We start from the raw sequence: 16,501 nt of genomic DNA on the forward strand, positions 1-16,501 counted from the left end.
AGATTCTGAGTTTAAGTTCTCCATGGACACACCAAAATTATGATTACATGTAGGACAACTCTCTCTGAGAATAACCACAAGACTAGAAGAATAACTCTTATTACACAATTGAGAATATAAAGGAAAAGCCACACGGAGACAGGAAGGAGGAATAGAGATGCAGACTAGTCAGGACCTATATCCCCAGAATGGCAACCCACAAGTGGCAAGGATATCAAAGGCAGGGGTACTCCCTGAGGAGGTAGGGGTTAAGGCACCACATTAGGCACCTCTGCCCTGAGAACCTGCACTGAGAAGATGTGCCCCCATAACATCTGGCTTTGAAAATCAGCAGGGTTTAACTCTGGGAGAGCCACGGGGCTATAGGAAAATGAGACTCTGCTCATAAAGAGCCTGTGCACAAACTCATTTGCACCAAAACCCAACAGAGGGGAAGCAGTTTAAAAGGAAACTGGGCCCTACTTGAAGGAGATTTATTGACTAATTTTAGGATATCTGGAGGGTCAGGATCTGTAGCAACTTTCTTCAGGAATAGATGCACTTTTTTCATATTCCTCTACCTAGCTAGCCTGGTACTGGCAGACACCATTTCTGATACTCTCCATCTACCTTGTTAGCATTACTCATCCCATCCTGGCATTCCCCTGTGGGCCCATCCACCAATGCAGCTGCAACAGTCATGGCCAGACCTTGCAGCCAACCATAAGGCAGACTAGCACCCCCAAGAGCATACTCACAGAAGCTGTAGCCAGGCCTCTCAGCCAGCTATGCCAAGGTTCAGCCCACCTACCAGTACACCTGAAGCAGCTGCAGCCCAGCCACAACAGAATGAAATACAGAACCCACATAGGGGACACCCCGGAGCACCTGGTTCTGGTGAACAGGTGGGATTGCACTTCTGGGCCTCACAGGAAATCTACCTAAGGCCACTCCTTCACAACTGGGAGATATAGCTGATCTACCTAATATGTAGAAACAAACACACAAAGTCAAGCAGAATGAGGAGAGAGAGGAATATGTTCTAAATGAAAGAACAGACAAACCTCAGAGAAAGAACTAAATGAAACTGAGATAAGGAATCTACCTAATAAAAAGTTCAAAATTATGGTCATAAAAATGCTAACCAAACTTGAGGAAAGAACAGATGAACACAGTGAGGACTTCAACAGAAAGATAGAAAATATTAAAAAGAACCCAATCAGAACTGAAGAATACAATAACTGAAATGAAAAATATACTCAAGGGAATCAACAGCAGATAAGATGATGCAGAAGTACAAATCAATGATCTAGAAAACAGTGTACTAGAAATCACCCAAGCTGAACATCAAAAAGAAAAAAGAAATTTAAATTGAGAATAGTTTAAGGGACCTCTGTGACTTCAAGAGTACTAATATTCACATTATAAGGGCTCCAGAAGAAGAATGAGAGAAAAGGGCAGAAAATTTAATTGAAAAAATCATAGCTGAAAACTTCCCCAACCTGAGGAAGGAAACAGATATTTATGTCCAAATATCACAGAGAACCCCAAACTAGAAGAACCCAAAGAGGTCTACACTAAGACGTACAATAATAAAAATGTCAAAATTAAAGATAAAGAGAGAATTTTGTTTTTAGGCACAGCTAATTGGGTAAATTTATTAACATTATCTTAGACAGGGTTTACAGGGTAGAAAATAGTTTTTATCTCCAAGGCCAACTGTACCAATTGGTAGCAACTTTCTATGGAGGTTTTTTTTTTTTATGTTCAATTAGCCAGCATATAGTACATCATTAGTTTTTGATGTAGTGTCCAAAAGCAGCAAGAGAAAAGCAACTAGTTATGTACAAAGGAACCCCCATAAGGTTATGAGGTGATTTTTCAGCAGAAACACTGCAGGCCAGAAGATAGTGGCATGACATATTCAATGAGTGGAAAGGAAAACTACATACAACCAAGAATACTCTACCCAGCAAAGTTTTCATTCAGAATTGAAGAAGAAATAAAGAATTTCCCAGACAAAACTTAAAGGAGTTCATCACCCCTGAACTGGCCATACAAGAAATGTTAAAGGGACTTCTTTAAGTAGAAAAGAAAGGGCCATAACTAGAAGTAAAAAATTTTGAAAGAAAAAACCTCACAGGTAAAAGCAAATATGCAGTAAGGGTAGTGGATCAACCACTTACGAAGCTGGTATAAAGGTTAAAAGACAAAGTAGTAACATCAAATGTATCTGTAATAATTAGTTAAGGGATACACAAAATAAGAAAATACAGAATATGACATATATTAAAATGTGGAGAGGTGAGTACAAATATAAATCAGCAATTTAATACCAACTGCTACTTACTTGGGGTGTTATACATAAACGTCATGGTTACCACAAAGCAAAATCTACAATAGAAACACAAAAAATAGAGTAATATAAACATAATAAGGTCATCATTCACAGGGAAAGACAGCAAGAGAAGAAGAAAGGAACAAAGATGAACTATAAAAGCAATTAACAAAATGGCAATAAGTACATACCTATCAATAATTACCTTAAATGTAAATCAAATAAATGCTTCAATCAAGAAACTTAGGATGATTGGATGGATATAAAAACAAAACCCTTCTATATGCTGCCTGTAAGAGACTCACTTCAGACTTAAAACACACATAGGCTGAAGGTGAAGGATACAAACTGAAGTAAAACAAAACAAAACAAAAAATGCTGGTGTCACGATACTTATATCAGAAATGAACTTTAAAACAAAGATTGTAATAAAAGACAAAGAAGGGCATTACATAATTTCAAAGGGATCAATCCAACAAGGGGTAAATACCTGTGCTATTTGGGACAACATGGATGGACCTAGAGGGTATCATGCTATATGAAGTAAGTTTGAGAAAGACATGACCTGAGCCCAAAGCAGAGGCCCAACTGACCGAGCCACCCAGGCACCCCTCTAGTATTCTTATTTTTAATTAAAGATAAAAATAATCATTTTGGTTAGTGTAATACATTCTAATTTCCTATTTTTGTTTCTTGTCAGTGTTGCATTTGAGAACTCTATCATACTTGCACAAGTTTAGAGAGCTAAACTTGCTATGATATGTAATTTGTATAATATTGCATTTACTTATAATATTGGGATCAATTCTACTTATGTATGGAAATTTTTCGAAGTACTTTAATAACAAATTTCTGATTTGTTGTTCATAAAAGCCATGAGAAGTAGATAAATCTAGTATTATAATTTTTTTTATAAAGTAAAGAAACTAAGGCCTGGCAAAGTTTGTTAATTTTTTTCAAGTCACCTATAAATGATGGAGATGTAATCTGCTGACTTTTATAACAATACTTTTTTTTAGTTTCCAAAGTCTGTCTTATTGAAGATGTAGAACTCTATGTGAAATAGCAAAACATCTAATATGGTAGAACTTTTTTCTTTTTACTTATAAGGAAGGCTATGTGATAGAGTAGAAAGAACTAGACTGAGAGTAAACTGATGATTTGTTAATCAGATTCAATCTAAGTAATAAAACAACATGGAACTTACATAAAATGAGCAAAACAACAGTCATGCAACTAGTGCTTATTTGGTTTAGGGAACAAAAAGCACAAATATACAATTGTTCAGTTAGAAAGCATGTTGTAAACTGAGAAAAAAATAGTTTGTGTAAGCCTAATGGTTAGGTTGACCAACATGCCTGCTTAGGGACACCTGGATGGCACAGTTGGTTAAGTGACCAACTCTTGGTTTCAGCTCAGGTCATAACCTCAGGGTTGTAAGATCAAGCCCCACATCTGGCTATGCACCGAGAGTGGTCTGGTTGGGATCTCTCTTCCTTCCCCTCTGCCCCTCCTGCTCATGTCCTCTCTCTCAAATAAATAAATAAATCTTCAAAATGCCTGCTCAGTAGAGCTGTTTTAATTTCTCAGGAGAAATTCATCAAATGGTGTTTGTCTTTTAATAAGTAGGACAAAATAAAGAACAAGAGAGTGAGAAAAATTTTAATTTTTGTGAATGAAAATTCTCTCTCTTTATATCTACTAAGATGTCAAAACCTTAGGTATAGAAAGTTAATTTTATGTAAAATTTTGTGTTAAATATATACTCTCTGTTTAAGAAGAGACATAATTTGGAGCTTAACAATTATAGTTTTATTTTAAAAAGGCATCTAATTATTTCACAGACAAAAAAAAGGCATCTAATTACATACCTAACCATCTACAGCTATTAAAGTGTGCCATTTCTTGATGTATTTCCCCATTGCATAGCAAAAAGATTTTATATGATTCTATTATAAAAACATAAGGCCAAGTTCAAGAGCAGATTGGGTAATCACTACTTACTAATAAAATTAATGCTGAAATATGACTGCAGTGGTCATGGCTATTATACAAGGTTAACCTATCCTAACTAAAGGCGTGATATCCTTCCTGATATTATACCAATCATGACCTAACCTCCCCAACCCTAAGGCATTACTTTCTAATTATCTTATTTTTAATCAAAGATAAAAATAATAATGATTGCTGTGATACATTCTAGTTGCATATTTTTTTTCTCTCAGAGTTGCATTTGGGAACTGCAATGGGTTGGCTGTGGTGGATTTTATACAGAAGACAGTACTGTTAAGCATGGGGACCATTGACCTATATAGATCAAGTGACCTATACCAACGTCAACCACGGTCACCTCGAAAAAACAAGCAGTTCATTGCAGGTAGGAGATAAAACAAAATGGTTATGAGCTTGATTAGTTCATCTGTTTTCTTACATTTGGATTTCTTATCTTTCTTCTATGATACGGTTCAAATGCATGGCAATATAAAGTCAACATAATTTATGATATGTGAATAAAAATGGGCAGAAACATAGTGAGAATCTTGAAAGGGTAAATGAAGTGTTTAAACTTCAATTTGCTGTCAAAGTTAGGAAGCATCTCAAGTTTCTTAGGTCGAATTCCTAAGAAATAACAGAAAACAAGAAGCTATTAAATATAAAAATGCTATGAAAATCAGGTTCTGTAGTTGAAAAATTTGTTTGCAATGGTTGCAATGTTAAACAGGATAATTTTCTCCTAATATATCTGGACTCTTTAAAAATACAATTTTAAGTATTTCACTCTTTTTAATTTTTTAAACTCCATATTCTAGCTGTCACCTTTCCTTGTTGGATGGTGATTTTCTTGGAGGCATTTTCACAAATGCAATAAACATTATTAACATTTTTAAATGCTATGAAAGAGAACATTTTGCTTGACAGGACCAATAAATTTGTTTAACTATGTATAGTTATTTAAGATATAAGCAGAAATAATTTCTATACAATGACAAATTTTGATATGCCAAATTATCCAAAGTTTACTGAAATTTCAATATTTATCTGAATAGTTGGCTTTGTAAACAGACAAAATTTTGTACATTTTCTGTCCACTGACATACTGTAGTTGACAAAAAATTAGTTGAGCTCAAAGATTTGCAGATGGAAATACATCTATAGTATTATGTGTTTAGTTCTATTAGATTTTGTTTTTTTAATCAGTTGATTTTAAAAATTCAGTTGATTATTAAAGCCCTTATTAAATATACTCATGTAAAGAATGTTTTAAACGAGAAAGATAACATGATAATAGGTATTATTTTCTAAATAACAAATGTGCCAAACATAACATCTGAATGTTATAATAAAAGAAGTTTCCTCCCAGTGATGGGTATTAAGGAGGGCACGTATTGCATGGAGCACTGGGTGTTATATGCAAACAATGAATCATGGAACACTACATCAAAAACTAATGATGTAATGTATGGTGATTAACATAACATAAAAAAAACTAATGATGTACTGTATGGTGACTAACATAACATAATAAAAAAAGAAGTTTCCTTTTGGACTAATGAAAAATTAACTTGACATGCTGAAATTCTCCCTTTTTGTTAATTTTTTTTTTTTAAATAAACCTCAACCCTTTTCACATTGCTAATTTAGACCCTTTTCAGGAGCACAAAATTTCTCCTTCAGAACTTGGAATCTCTGTTTTTTGTTAGGGATCTCAGCTTTTAGCAATATTTTAGGAATGCTGGAAAGTTCAAATTCTATAGTTTCTGCCTCTACCATTTCCGGCTTTTGAAAGAACGGCAGAATAAGAGAAATTGTGCATGCATTTACCATAAGATACCCTCATGACCGGAAAAGAGAACATTGATTTTTGAAAGTTTATGGACTCTAGGATAGGAAGATATTAGGGGATACAAGGCAACATTTGTATGTGGAAAGCCCAAACTGAATTAGAAAAACTGTGGATCCTATGACAGCATCTAAGTTACTTACTGGATATACACAATGGGATGACAAGGTGTATATTGTGATGAGCATAATAAAACTGTTATTAATTTAAACTTATTGAAACTCAATTATGATTAGAGCTTAGAATTTTGGTGACTTTAAAATCAGGAAAAAACTGATGAAATCATAAACTTTGTTCATATTTCGTGTATAAAATCACTACAATGAGTACTCACTTTATGTTATAAAAATAAAATACCAAAAACTAAAATCCCTAAGCTTTCTTGTTAATACTCACGACTAAGGACAACCATTTTGATTTTTATGAGGTAACATACATATTATTTACAAGTGAAATAAGTTTACTATATAAAATGAATGAGAAATATGACATCTATTCTTATAGGATATTTGATTAAGTAAAAGTACTACAACACTCTCATCATTCATCTATCACCTCTTTCTAATTGATTTGTTTTTTTTAATATCTCCTTTCTAATTTGACTACCTAAACTTGCTGCAATTTCTTCATCTTGGCTGTTCTAGATTCTGGTATGATATCCCTTCCTTTCACTTTAGACTATTTTTCTCTCTTTCCTCTGCCTGCTGCTGATGCTGATGTTCTGGCATGTTCCAAAGACAACTTTTGCATGCGTGGCCTGTCTAACCTTTATCCTGATTTAACGAAACGGATCCGTACTTCCTATCAGAGTAAGTTCTATAAAGGTTAGGCAAATAGCTTTTTTAAGTCTTAATGCCTGGTTAAACCCATACATCTGTGCTTAGTAATGTGTTTTTAAAAACACATTCAGCATGCATGCAAATTTTTGTTTTGTTATGGAAGTGCAATCTGATAATTTTAATAATTATATAAATACTTCAAATAGCTAATGTCATATACCCATTTATTCACACCCATTATATTTCAAACCCTGCAGACCACATTCTCTTAGTTCAAGAGTCCCTGTCTTTTGTTTTGAGGAGGAAGAGCCATGGTGTCCTTATAAATAGTAAACCTGACATTCCAGTATCAATAACAATTGATTGCTTTCTTGTTTTGGAAACCTTCTGCCTTTGGCCATTTTATAAAAGTATTCTAACAAGGGCTACAATATTTTCTTTTTCTAAATAATTAGATTTCCTAGAGTTAGCTAAGTATTCCTAACTTCTGATGCTTTTTATTAAAATAGAATACACAAACACACATTTCTATAGTGATTTTAGGTACCAAACACTATGAAATGGGGAATTAAAGTCACAAACTAAAGAGTCAATAGTATTAACATTTACCATGGTAGAAAATGCAAATTTGAAGATGGTGGAGTAATCAATTCTATAAACTAGTGCAGAAAGAATGGAGAATGAGGGTATGATTGCAGGTGCAGATGATATTAGTGATATTAGGAGTGAACATTCATTGACAAGAAGACATTTACAATATACTAATCAATGTTATGTTTTTAAAAAGCAGGTTGCTTAACAATATATATGATGGCTTCATATTTGTATAAAATACATACACACACACACACACACACACACACACACACAAATGCTGTTTGTATCTTGAATTTCTTCAGACTTCACCTCACCCATTTGCAGATGATTAATGGGATCACATCACTTATAATAACCTAAAACATTGTCTTCCTGTAGCTAAATATACTCAATCCCTGTGAAATCCATAAAATTTTTCTGGGAATGCCCTTATTTTTCATCATCAGCATCCTCTAATTTTCTACTCTAGCAGAACACCCCCTTTTTGGATGCTTTTCACTGTCTCAGCTCCTGGTGAATTATGATAGAACATTGATATCTATGTTGACTTCTGCTTCTCCTAAAACAGAAACCTATTAGGTATTATGATAATATTTCTTAACACCTGAAAATTATATGAAATTTCAGTTTCCATAAATAAAACTTTATTGGAGCACAGCCACACTCACCTTTTACATGCTGCCTATGGCTGCATCCACACTACAATGGCAGGGTTGAACAGAAACCATATGGCCCATGATACTCAAAATACTTACTATATTGCTCTTTACATAAAAAATTAGCTGACTTCTACCCTAATTCTATTCTTTCATACCCATTTCCTGCCACATAAAAATTTTCAGCCAAAACTTTTTCTGTAAATAATCTCCAGGTAGCTTAACACACATACTCAAGCTTCTGAATCCCAGTTTAGCCTTCTCAAGGTTGGATGCCCCCAACATTGTGTGTGTGTGTGTGTGTGTGTGTGTGTGAGAGAGAGAGAGAGAGAGAGAGAGAGAGAGAGAGAAAGAGAAAATGTATCCATCTATACAAATAGAAAAAGTTTCCAAACATGAGATTGTGGATTTTACCAAGTTCTTCTTTTAGTTTTATGTATTTTCTGATATTTCTATAATAAACATGTAATGCTTTTATAGTAAGAAGGGAAATTGTATCCTGAAGATAAGAGCAGGAGCAGTCTCTTAATCAGAATTCTACAGTATCAACCATGATATAAAGGTTAAAGAAGTTCTGAGACATGCTCACTTACTTCTAACCCTTCAATAATCTTATGTTGCCTTCAGATTTAAAAAGCAAAGATTTTAAACATTCAGGGTACTCTAAAATATAATTCCTATCTACATTTCCAAATGAATTTTCTACTACTCTTCTATAAAAACACTCCCCTTAAGCCAAGTATACATATCTTGCTACCCTTATAATTTATTCATATCATCCCCTCTCTGGAAATGCCCTGCTCAAATTTTACTTCCTATTGTAAACCTTTCCTGCTGTCATCAGAGCCCCATTGTGCCAGTTTCTTTATTTAAATGCCTATAGTGTATAAGCTTGTACGTGGAAGTATGTGAACCAGTTAGTACTTAGCATAAATTCATTTGTATGTTTACTTATTTTTATGCATATGCTCTACCTTTCCAAATGCATGGCAAGAACCTGAAGAGTAGATCTCAAATTCTTTATACTCTCTACACCTAGCACAAATATGTGCTCAGTAATTAAATGATGATGGTTAGGATAGAACACGTAGCTGGCTCTTTTTGCTCATATGAACAGCCAGAGGGTTTTTCAAATTTGACAAGTGAAAGCAGAAATAGCTTCTGTAGTTACGGGGTTCACTGGGATTCTGCAAAACAAATCATAGTTTCTTCTAAACAAAGATCTGAAGTGTCAAGACAGAAGTAAAATCAAGTCCTTAGAAGACTATCAAAAGATCCTCTATGTGTCCACCAGTGAGCTCCCTAGGAGTTCAGACAAGCCATGAGATTCAAAATCAAATTTCTTTAAAGTCTTCTCTTGATAATCAATATGCTATATTTTGATAAGGGACTGATTAACTGGAATGTGTTTTAAAAATAAATTTTATGAAAATTTGCTTTTAATTTATTTAATCACATAACCTGATTACATCTTTATAGTTCCATTTTATTATAATAGAGACTATTTGGCCTTTTCATGAATTGTTTTCTAATTTTCAGGAAAGCATATTTGCATTATCTCTATTTGGGGAACATTAACCCACTTCCTTTAAGTGTGCTATTCTGGGATTGTGCTCAGCAATTTGACTCAGTGTTATATTATTTAATGATCATTGTAACCCTTTAAGGCAAACAGATAACTGTAGTTTCCTCTACAGATGAAAAAAAATGAAGTCAAAAGATATTAATTTCCCAAAGTTACAATTAGTGGGAATTATACTTACACCTATTTGATACAAAACAGACTTCATATGCTTTCCACTATATTATTGTCTCTAAATATCTGAAAGTTTTAGGGTCATTGGAAACCAATTGCATTATACTATAATCAGGAACCACTTTTTTTTCCAGTTTTTATCCACAATCAATAAAATAATATATTCAAAAATGAAACAATTTAAAATTATTTCTCACAATTGAGACTAGACAGGTGCTCTCTGAAATCCGGCTTTTATATATATATTTTTTAAAGATTTTATTTATTTATTTGACAGAGAGAGACACAGCGAGAGAGGGAACACAAGCAGGGGGAGTGGGAGAGGGAGAAGCAGGCTTCCCGCAGAGCAGGGAGCCCGATGCGGGGCTCGATCCCAGGACGACCCCAGGATCATGACCTGAGCCGAAGGCAGATGCTTAACGACTGAGCCACCCAGGCGCCCCCGGCTTTTATATTTTATTATATCAATTTTGCTCTCAAAGTGATATCATATTCTATTTTGAATTTTATACTTTTCATTTCTGGAGAAGCACCTCAATTTCAATCTTTTCCTGGGCTCTTTCACTGATCATTTTTTATTGTAGTTTAGGTTCCAAGGAACTCCCTCCCCTAAAACTTTATTCCATCTGCAAATCTTTCACATCATAGAATAATAAAACTCTATAGCTCAAAGGAAACCTCTGTATTTGACAGATTATGATTTGTGGAACCAGTGAAATGATTTGGAAAGAGCAGCAGGCAAGTTCTACTTATTAACTACTTATTACGTCTGAAATCTTTGGCAAGTCACTTAACTTCTCTGAGTTTCTTTTTTCTCATATATAAAGTAAAAAATCATAATCCCTACCCCCCTTAGAGACTTATGGAATTTTTCTTGGTTAATGTTTATAAAAGCATTTCTATAAATAGTAGACATTATTATTATAATAAAAGACAAAACCAAGACACAGAGAGGTTAGATAAGTTTTCCAGAATCACAACCAGTCTATGGTATGACTAACACCCAGTCAGCTGCCTCATAGTCTAGTGTTTTTTCTACTTGTGAAAATGACAGAAATTTTGCTAGTGAGAGAATAGTAGTATCCTGTTTGAACAAAAAGGAGTTTTGAAAAGTGGGCTTAGTGTAGAACATGTCAGACAGACTTGCTTGTGCATCAATTTCTAGTTATGTAATGGGAGATCCTTTAGAAAGCCTCAAGTCTATTTATAGATATTTTCCTGCTTTCACTGCGTGGGTTTTTTTCAGAGTGTAGGGAATGGTAACAGATACTGGGAACACAAATAGAAGCATAAAGAAAAATTCAGAAGAGGGGATGATAAGAATAAGAAAGAACTAGCAAAGAGAGGCAAATAAATATAAAAAATGAATTGGAGAACATAAAAAATGGAGGAGTAAAGGAATAAGAAAAGAAGGAATGCCTCAAGGAACAAAAATGAGCAAAAATTATAGTAAATAATAAATGGGAAAAATTCATTCATTCAAAAAAATATTAAGCATCTTCTGTGTCTAACATTTTTCCAGGCACTAGATATACAGTGATGAGTAAAATAATTATGATCTCTTTCCTCAATTTATAATAAAAAACATATAAAGAATCCGTAGATGTACTGTTACAGCTGAAAAAAGATAGCAATGCTATCAAGGAGAAAAGTGAGATGAGGGGGAAAATGTGGACCTATTTTTGAGAGTGTTATGACAGAAGGGCCTATCTGAGGAGGAAACATTTAAGTGAAGCTTTGTGATAAGAAGAAAACAGACAATGCTTTGGACTTACACTTCAGACCTCAATAGAGAAACAGGCCAGATTAACATCTAGCCTGAAATAAACAAACAACAAAACAGATATAATAAATGAAACCATGGTTTTTTTAAGACACAGAACATCAGGCAATGAAATATAGTAATCTCTGACAAATGGGAAACAAAAGAAGTGAACCCTAAAACCACACATTTACTGCCCTGAGAGTTTCTAGACTGCAGCAAAGGAGGAGGGGAAACCCAGGAGGAAACCTGTTGACTCCCAGAGTTGATGAGATGGAGATGAGAAACCAGGAAAATGAAAGCAGCTACAGTTTACAAAGAGGATCCCAGAGATCTACAGAATTTCCTCCTTAACAAAGTACTGATCAACACATACTTATGATGAACTAACCAGGGAAAGAGCCATCTGAAGGGATTAAAGGAAACAGTGCTCAGCACTCAAAGGAAATAATGCCTATTCCCCACAGCCAGACTAGAAAAATCTTCTAATTCACATCCACTTCTAGTTAACATTGTACTGGAGATTCTAGCCAGTGTACTCAGGCAAGAAAAAAGTTATCTAGATTGGAAAATAAGTTAAATCATCTTTTTTCATAGATGAAATTATCATCTATAAAGAAAATTTAAAGAAAGCTACTAGAACTAATAAGTGAGTTTAACGAAGTGCAGGATATATGGTCAATGTACGAAAATCAATTTTATTTCTATTTACCCACAACAACCTGAAATTGAAATTTGAAAATATCATTTATAATGGCATCAAAAATATGAGACACTTAGCCATAATAAGACAAGAAATATGAAAGACCTATACACTGAAAACCAGAAAACATTGCTGAGAGAAGTTAAAGAATACCCCCCAAAAATGAAGAATTACACCATGTTCATGTTTCAGAAGACTCAATATTAAGATGTTACCTCTCTCCAAATTGATCTGTAATTCAATACAATTCCAATAAAAATTGAGGAGACTTTTTTTAAAAGATTTTATCCATTTATTTTACAGAGAGAAAGAGAGCACAAGCAGGGGGAGTGGCAGGCAGAGGGAGAAGCAGGCTCCCCACCGAGCAAGGAGCCCAATGTAGGACTTGATCCCAGGACTCTGGGATCATGACCTGAGCTGAAGGCAGATGTCCAACCAACTGAGCCAACCAGGTGCCTAAGGAGACTTTTAATAGAAATTGACAAACTGTTTCTAAAGTCCATACAGAAATGCAAAAGATTTAGAGCCAAAGCAGCTTTTGAAAAAAGAACAATGTTGGAAGACCAATACTACCTGGTTTCAAGACTAAAAAAAAAAGAAAATTAGTGTTATTGAATAGTTTAATGTTGGTCCAAACACAATAGATCAATGAAACTTAATAGAAACTTCAGAAATACACCCACACATATATGAACAGCTGATTTTTGACAAAGGTGCAAAGGCAATTAAGTAGAGCAAGGATAGTCTTTCCTACAAATGGTATTTAAACAATTGGATATCCTGTGTAAAAAAAATTAACTTTGATCCATACACTGTGGTAAATTTTTTTAAATTAACTTATAAATAGATAATGAGCCTTAATATAAAATCAAAAATTATAAATTTAGAAAAAAAGATTTTTGTGACACTGAGTTACACAAACGGTTTTTAAATAACATACCAATAACATGCTTCATACAAGAACATATGACTACATTGGATTTCTTTAAAAGTAAAAATTTCTACTCTTCAAATGACACTGTTATGAGAATGAAAAGTTAAGCCACAAACTAGGAGAAAATACTTGCAAAGTATATATCTTATAAGGGATTTGTATATAGAATTGAATATATTATTAAAGTTCTAAAAGCCCAATAATAAAGCAAACACCCCAATAAAAATATGGGTAAAAATTTGAATAAGTAGTTCACAAAAGAAGATATACTGATAATAAACATACGAACAGTGAAGGAAATAACAAAACTAAAAGGCAACCTTCAGAATGGGAGAAGATATTTGCAAATGACATTTCTGATAAAGGGTTGGTATCCAAAATCTATAAGGAACTTATAAAATTCAACACCCCAAAAAACAAATAATCTAGTTTAAAAATGGGCAGAAGACATGAATGGACATTTTTCCAAAGAAGATATCCAGATGGCTAACAGACACATGAAAAGATATTCAACATCACTCATCATCAGGGAACTACCAGTCAAAACTAAACTCTAAAGAGATATCACCTCACCCCTGTCAAAATGGCTAAAATTAACAACACAGGAAACAGGTGTTGGTGAGGATATAGAGAAAGGGGAAGCCTCTTACAGTGCTTGTGGGAATACAAACTGATGCAGCCACTGTGGAAAACAGTATGGAGGTTCCTCAAAAAGTTAAAAATAGAACTACCCTATGATCCAGCAATTGCATTACTCGAGATTTACCCAAAGAATACAAAAATACTGATTCAAAGGGATACATGCGCCCTGATGTTTATAGCATCAACAATAGCCAAATTATGGAAAGAGCCCAAATGTCCATCAACTGATGAATAGATAAAGAAAATGTGGTATATATACACAATGGAATATTACCCAGCCATCAAAAAGAATGAAATCTTACCATTTGCAATGATGTGGATGGAGCTAGAGTGTACTATGCTAAGGGGGAAATAAGTCAGAGAAAAACAAATGCTATATGATTTCACTCATATGTTGAATTTAAGAAACAAAATTTAAGAAACAAAACAGATGAACATATATTTAAAAAAATAGAGAGAGAGAGGCAAACTATAAAACAGACTCTTTAGAGAACAAACTGAGAGTTACTGGGGGGGGGGGTTGGGAGGGAGGATGGGTTAAATGGGTGATGGGTCAAGGAGAGCACTTGTGATGAGCGCTGAGTGTTTTATGTAAGTGATGAATCACTAAATTCTACACCTGAAACTAATATTATACTGTATGTTAACTAACTGGAATTTAAATAAAAACTTGAAAAACAAAGGGAAACATTTAGAAAATCAAATCTAGCTAAATATCAAAAATGATTGAATAGAGAATATTCCAGAAATATAATGATGGTCCTTTTTTATAATTCAATCAATCGACAAATTAAAGAAGTAAACAATAAAAAAATAAGCATATGAAAAGATACTCAACATTCATCATTAGGAAAATCAAATTAAAACTTCGAGATATCATTATACATCTGTTAGAGTGGCTAAAATTTAAAAAGATTGATCATATCAAGTATTGGCAAGAATGTGGAAGAAATAGAACTCTCCCACCCTACTGGTAAGAATGTACAATGGAAGACCAGTTGGCAGGTTCTTAAAGATTTAAACATACACTTATAATATGATGTCATCATTTTATATTTAGTTATTTACCCCAGGAAAGCTTGTACCAATACAAAGACGTTCATAGCAATCAAACACTGAAACATTTGCAGTAGTCAAAAATAACTAAAATCTCCACATTAGGTAAGTGGATAAACAAATTCTGTTATATCCATTCAACTGTTTACTAAGCTATAAAAAGGAATGCATTATTTTTTTCCTCTTTTTAAATGTTTCAAGTTTTTTTTTTTTAATTTTAGTTAGTGTATAGTGTAATATTAGTTTCAGGAGTAGAATTTAGTGATCATCACTTACATAACACCCACTGCTCATCACAAGTGCCCTCCTTAATGCCCATCACCCAATTATTCCATCCCCCCCCCACATCCCCTCCAGCCACCCTCAGTTTGTTCTTTATAGTCTCTTATGGTATGCCTCCCTCTTTTTTTTTCCATACGAGTGCATTATCAGAAGTATTGTACCATGGATGAATCTCAAAATAATTACACTGAGTAAAAGAAACCAGGCAAGACAGGGTGCATATTGTATGATTCCATTTATATAAAATTCTAGGAAATGAAAACTAATGTGTAGTGACAGAAAGCAGATCAATGCCTAGGGATGGGAAGGGGCACTTATGGGAAGGGCTGGAAGGAAGGTTACAAAAAGACACAAACTCTTGGGCATGAGGGATATATTTATTATCTTGATCATGGAGATAGTTTTATGGGTATATATATATGTCAAAATTTATCAAATGTATCAAATCATATACTTTATAAATATGTAAATTAAACCTCAATAAAGCTTTTTTCAAAAAAGAATTAGCCACATAATCAGCAGGGAGCAGTGTATTCCAGGCAGAGTGAACAGCCTATAAGAAGGTTCTGAGGTGGTAAAGGACCTATCTTCTAGAAATAAAAAGAAGGCCAAGGAGGCTAGGAATGTAGTGGAAAACTATTGAGAAAGGAAAATGAGTTAAGATTTTGATATCTGTATGAGCAGGGACAAGATTATACATGTTTCTGAGTCAATTATAAGAAATTCCATTTTATTTCAAGCAGGGGAATGATATGCTTTATGTCTTAAAAATATCATCCACACTGCTGCATGAAGAATATATTGTGGGGCCAAAAGAAAAAAAGAAAAAAAAAAGCTAGCATACCAGTTAAGAGGCCAGTGTTATACTCCAGGCAAGAAAAGAAGGTGGCTTTAACTAGGGTTTTAGCCATGTTATTGTAGAGAAAAAGGACAGGTCCAAGAATCATTAGTACTTACAGAGCTACTAATTATAATTCAATGTGGAAGATCAGAGAGTGGAATCAAAGATTCTTCCCAGATTTGGGCTTGAACTGATTGACACTGTGTCATGATACAAAGATGAAGTTAGGGTTGGGGTTGAGCATGGTAATAAGGAATAAAACTTCAGTTTTAGATATGTTAAATTTTGGTATGTCTGTCATTTATCCAAATGAAGATGTCAAGTGGACAAGTAAA

The 16,501-nt window shown here is 33.9% G+C and overlaps 1 protein-coding gene across 8 annotated transcripts in view; it reads left to right on the top strand.

Moving 5' to 3' along the window:
* The window catches only part of STXBP5L (syntaxin binding protein 5L), a 428,903-nt gene that overhangs the window by 314,134 nt on the left and 98,268 nt on the right, over window positions 1–16,501 (top strand). For 6 of the 8 annotated variants that reach the window (XM_078066497.1, XM_078066496.1, XM_078066495.1 and 3 more), the window contains exons 19-20: window positions 4,543–4,694; window positions 6,896–6,967. In XM_078066497.1, the coding sequence (XP_077922623.1) occupies window positions 4,543–4,694; window positions 6,896–6,967 (224 nt within the window). The remainder of the gene's footprint in view (window positions 1–4,542; window positions 4,695–6,895; window positions 6,968–16,501) is intronic. The other 2 variants (XM_078066502.1, XM_078066508.1) reach the window with 1 other exon arrangement.

This window comes from Halichoerus grypus, chromosome 1, assembly GCF_964656455.1.
Source record: "Halichoerus grypus chromosome 1, mHalGry1.hap1.1, whole genome shotgun sequence".
NCBI lineage: Eukaryota > Metazoa > Chordata > Mammalia > Carnivora > Phocidae > Halichoerus > Halichoerus grypus.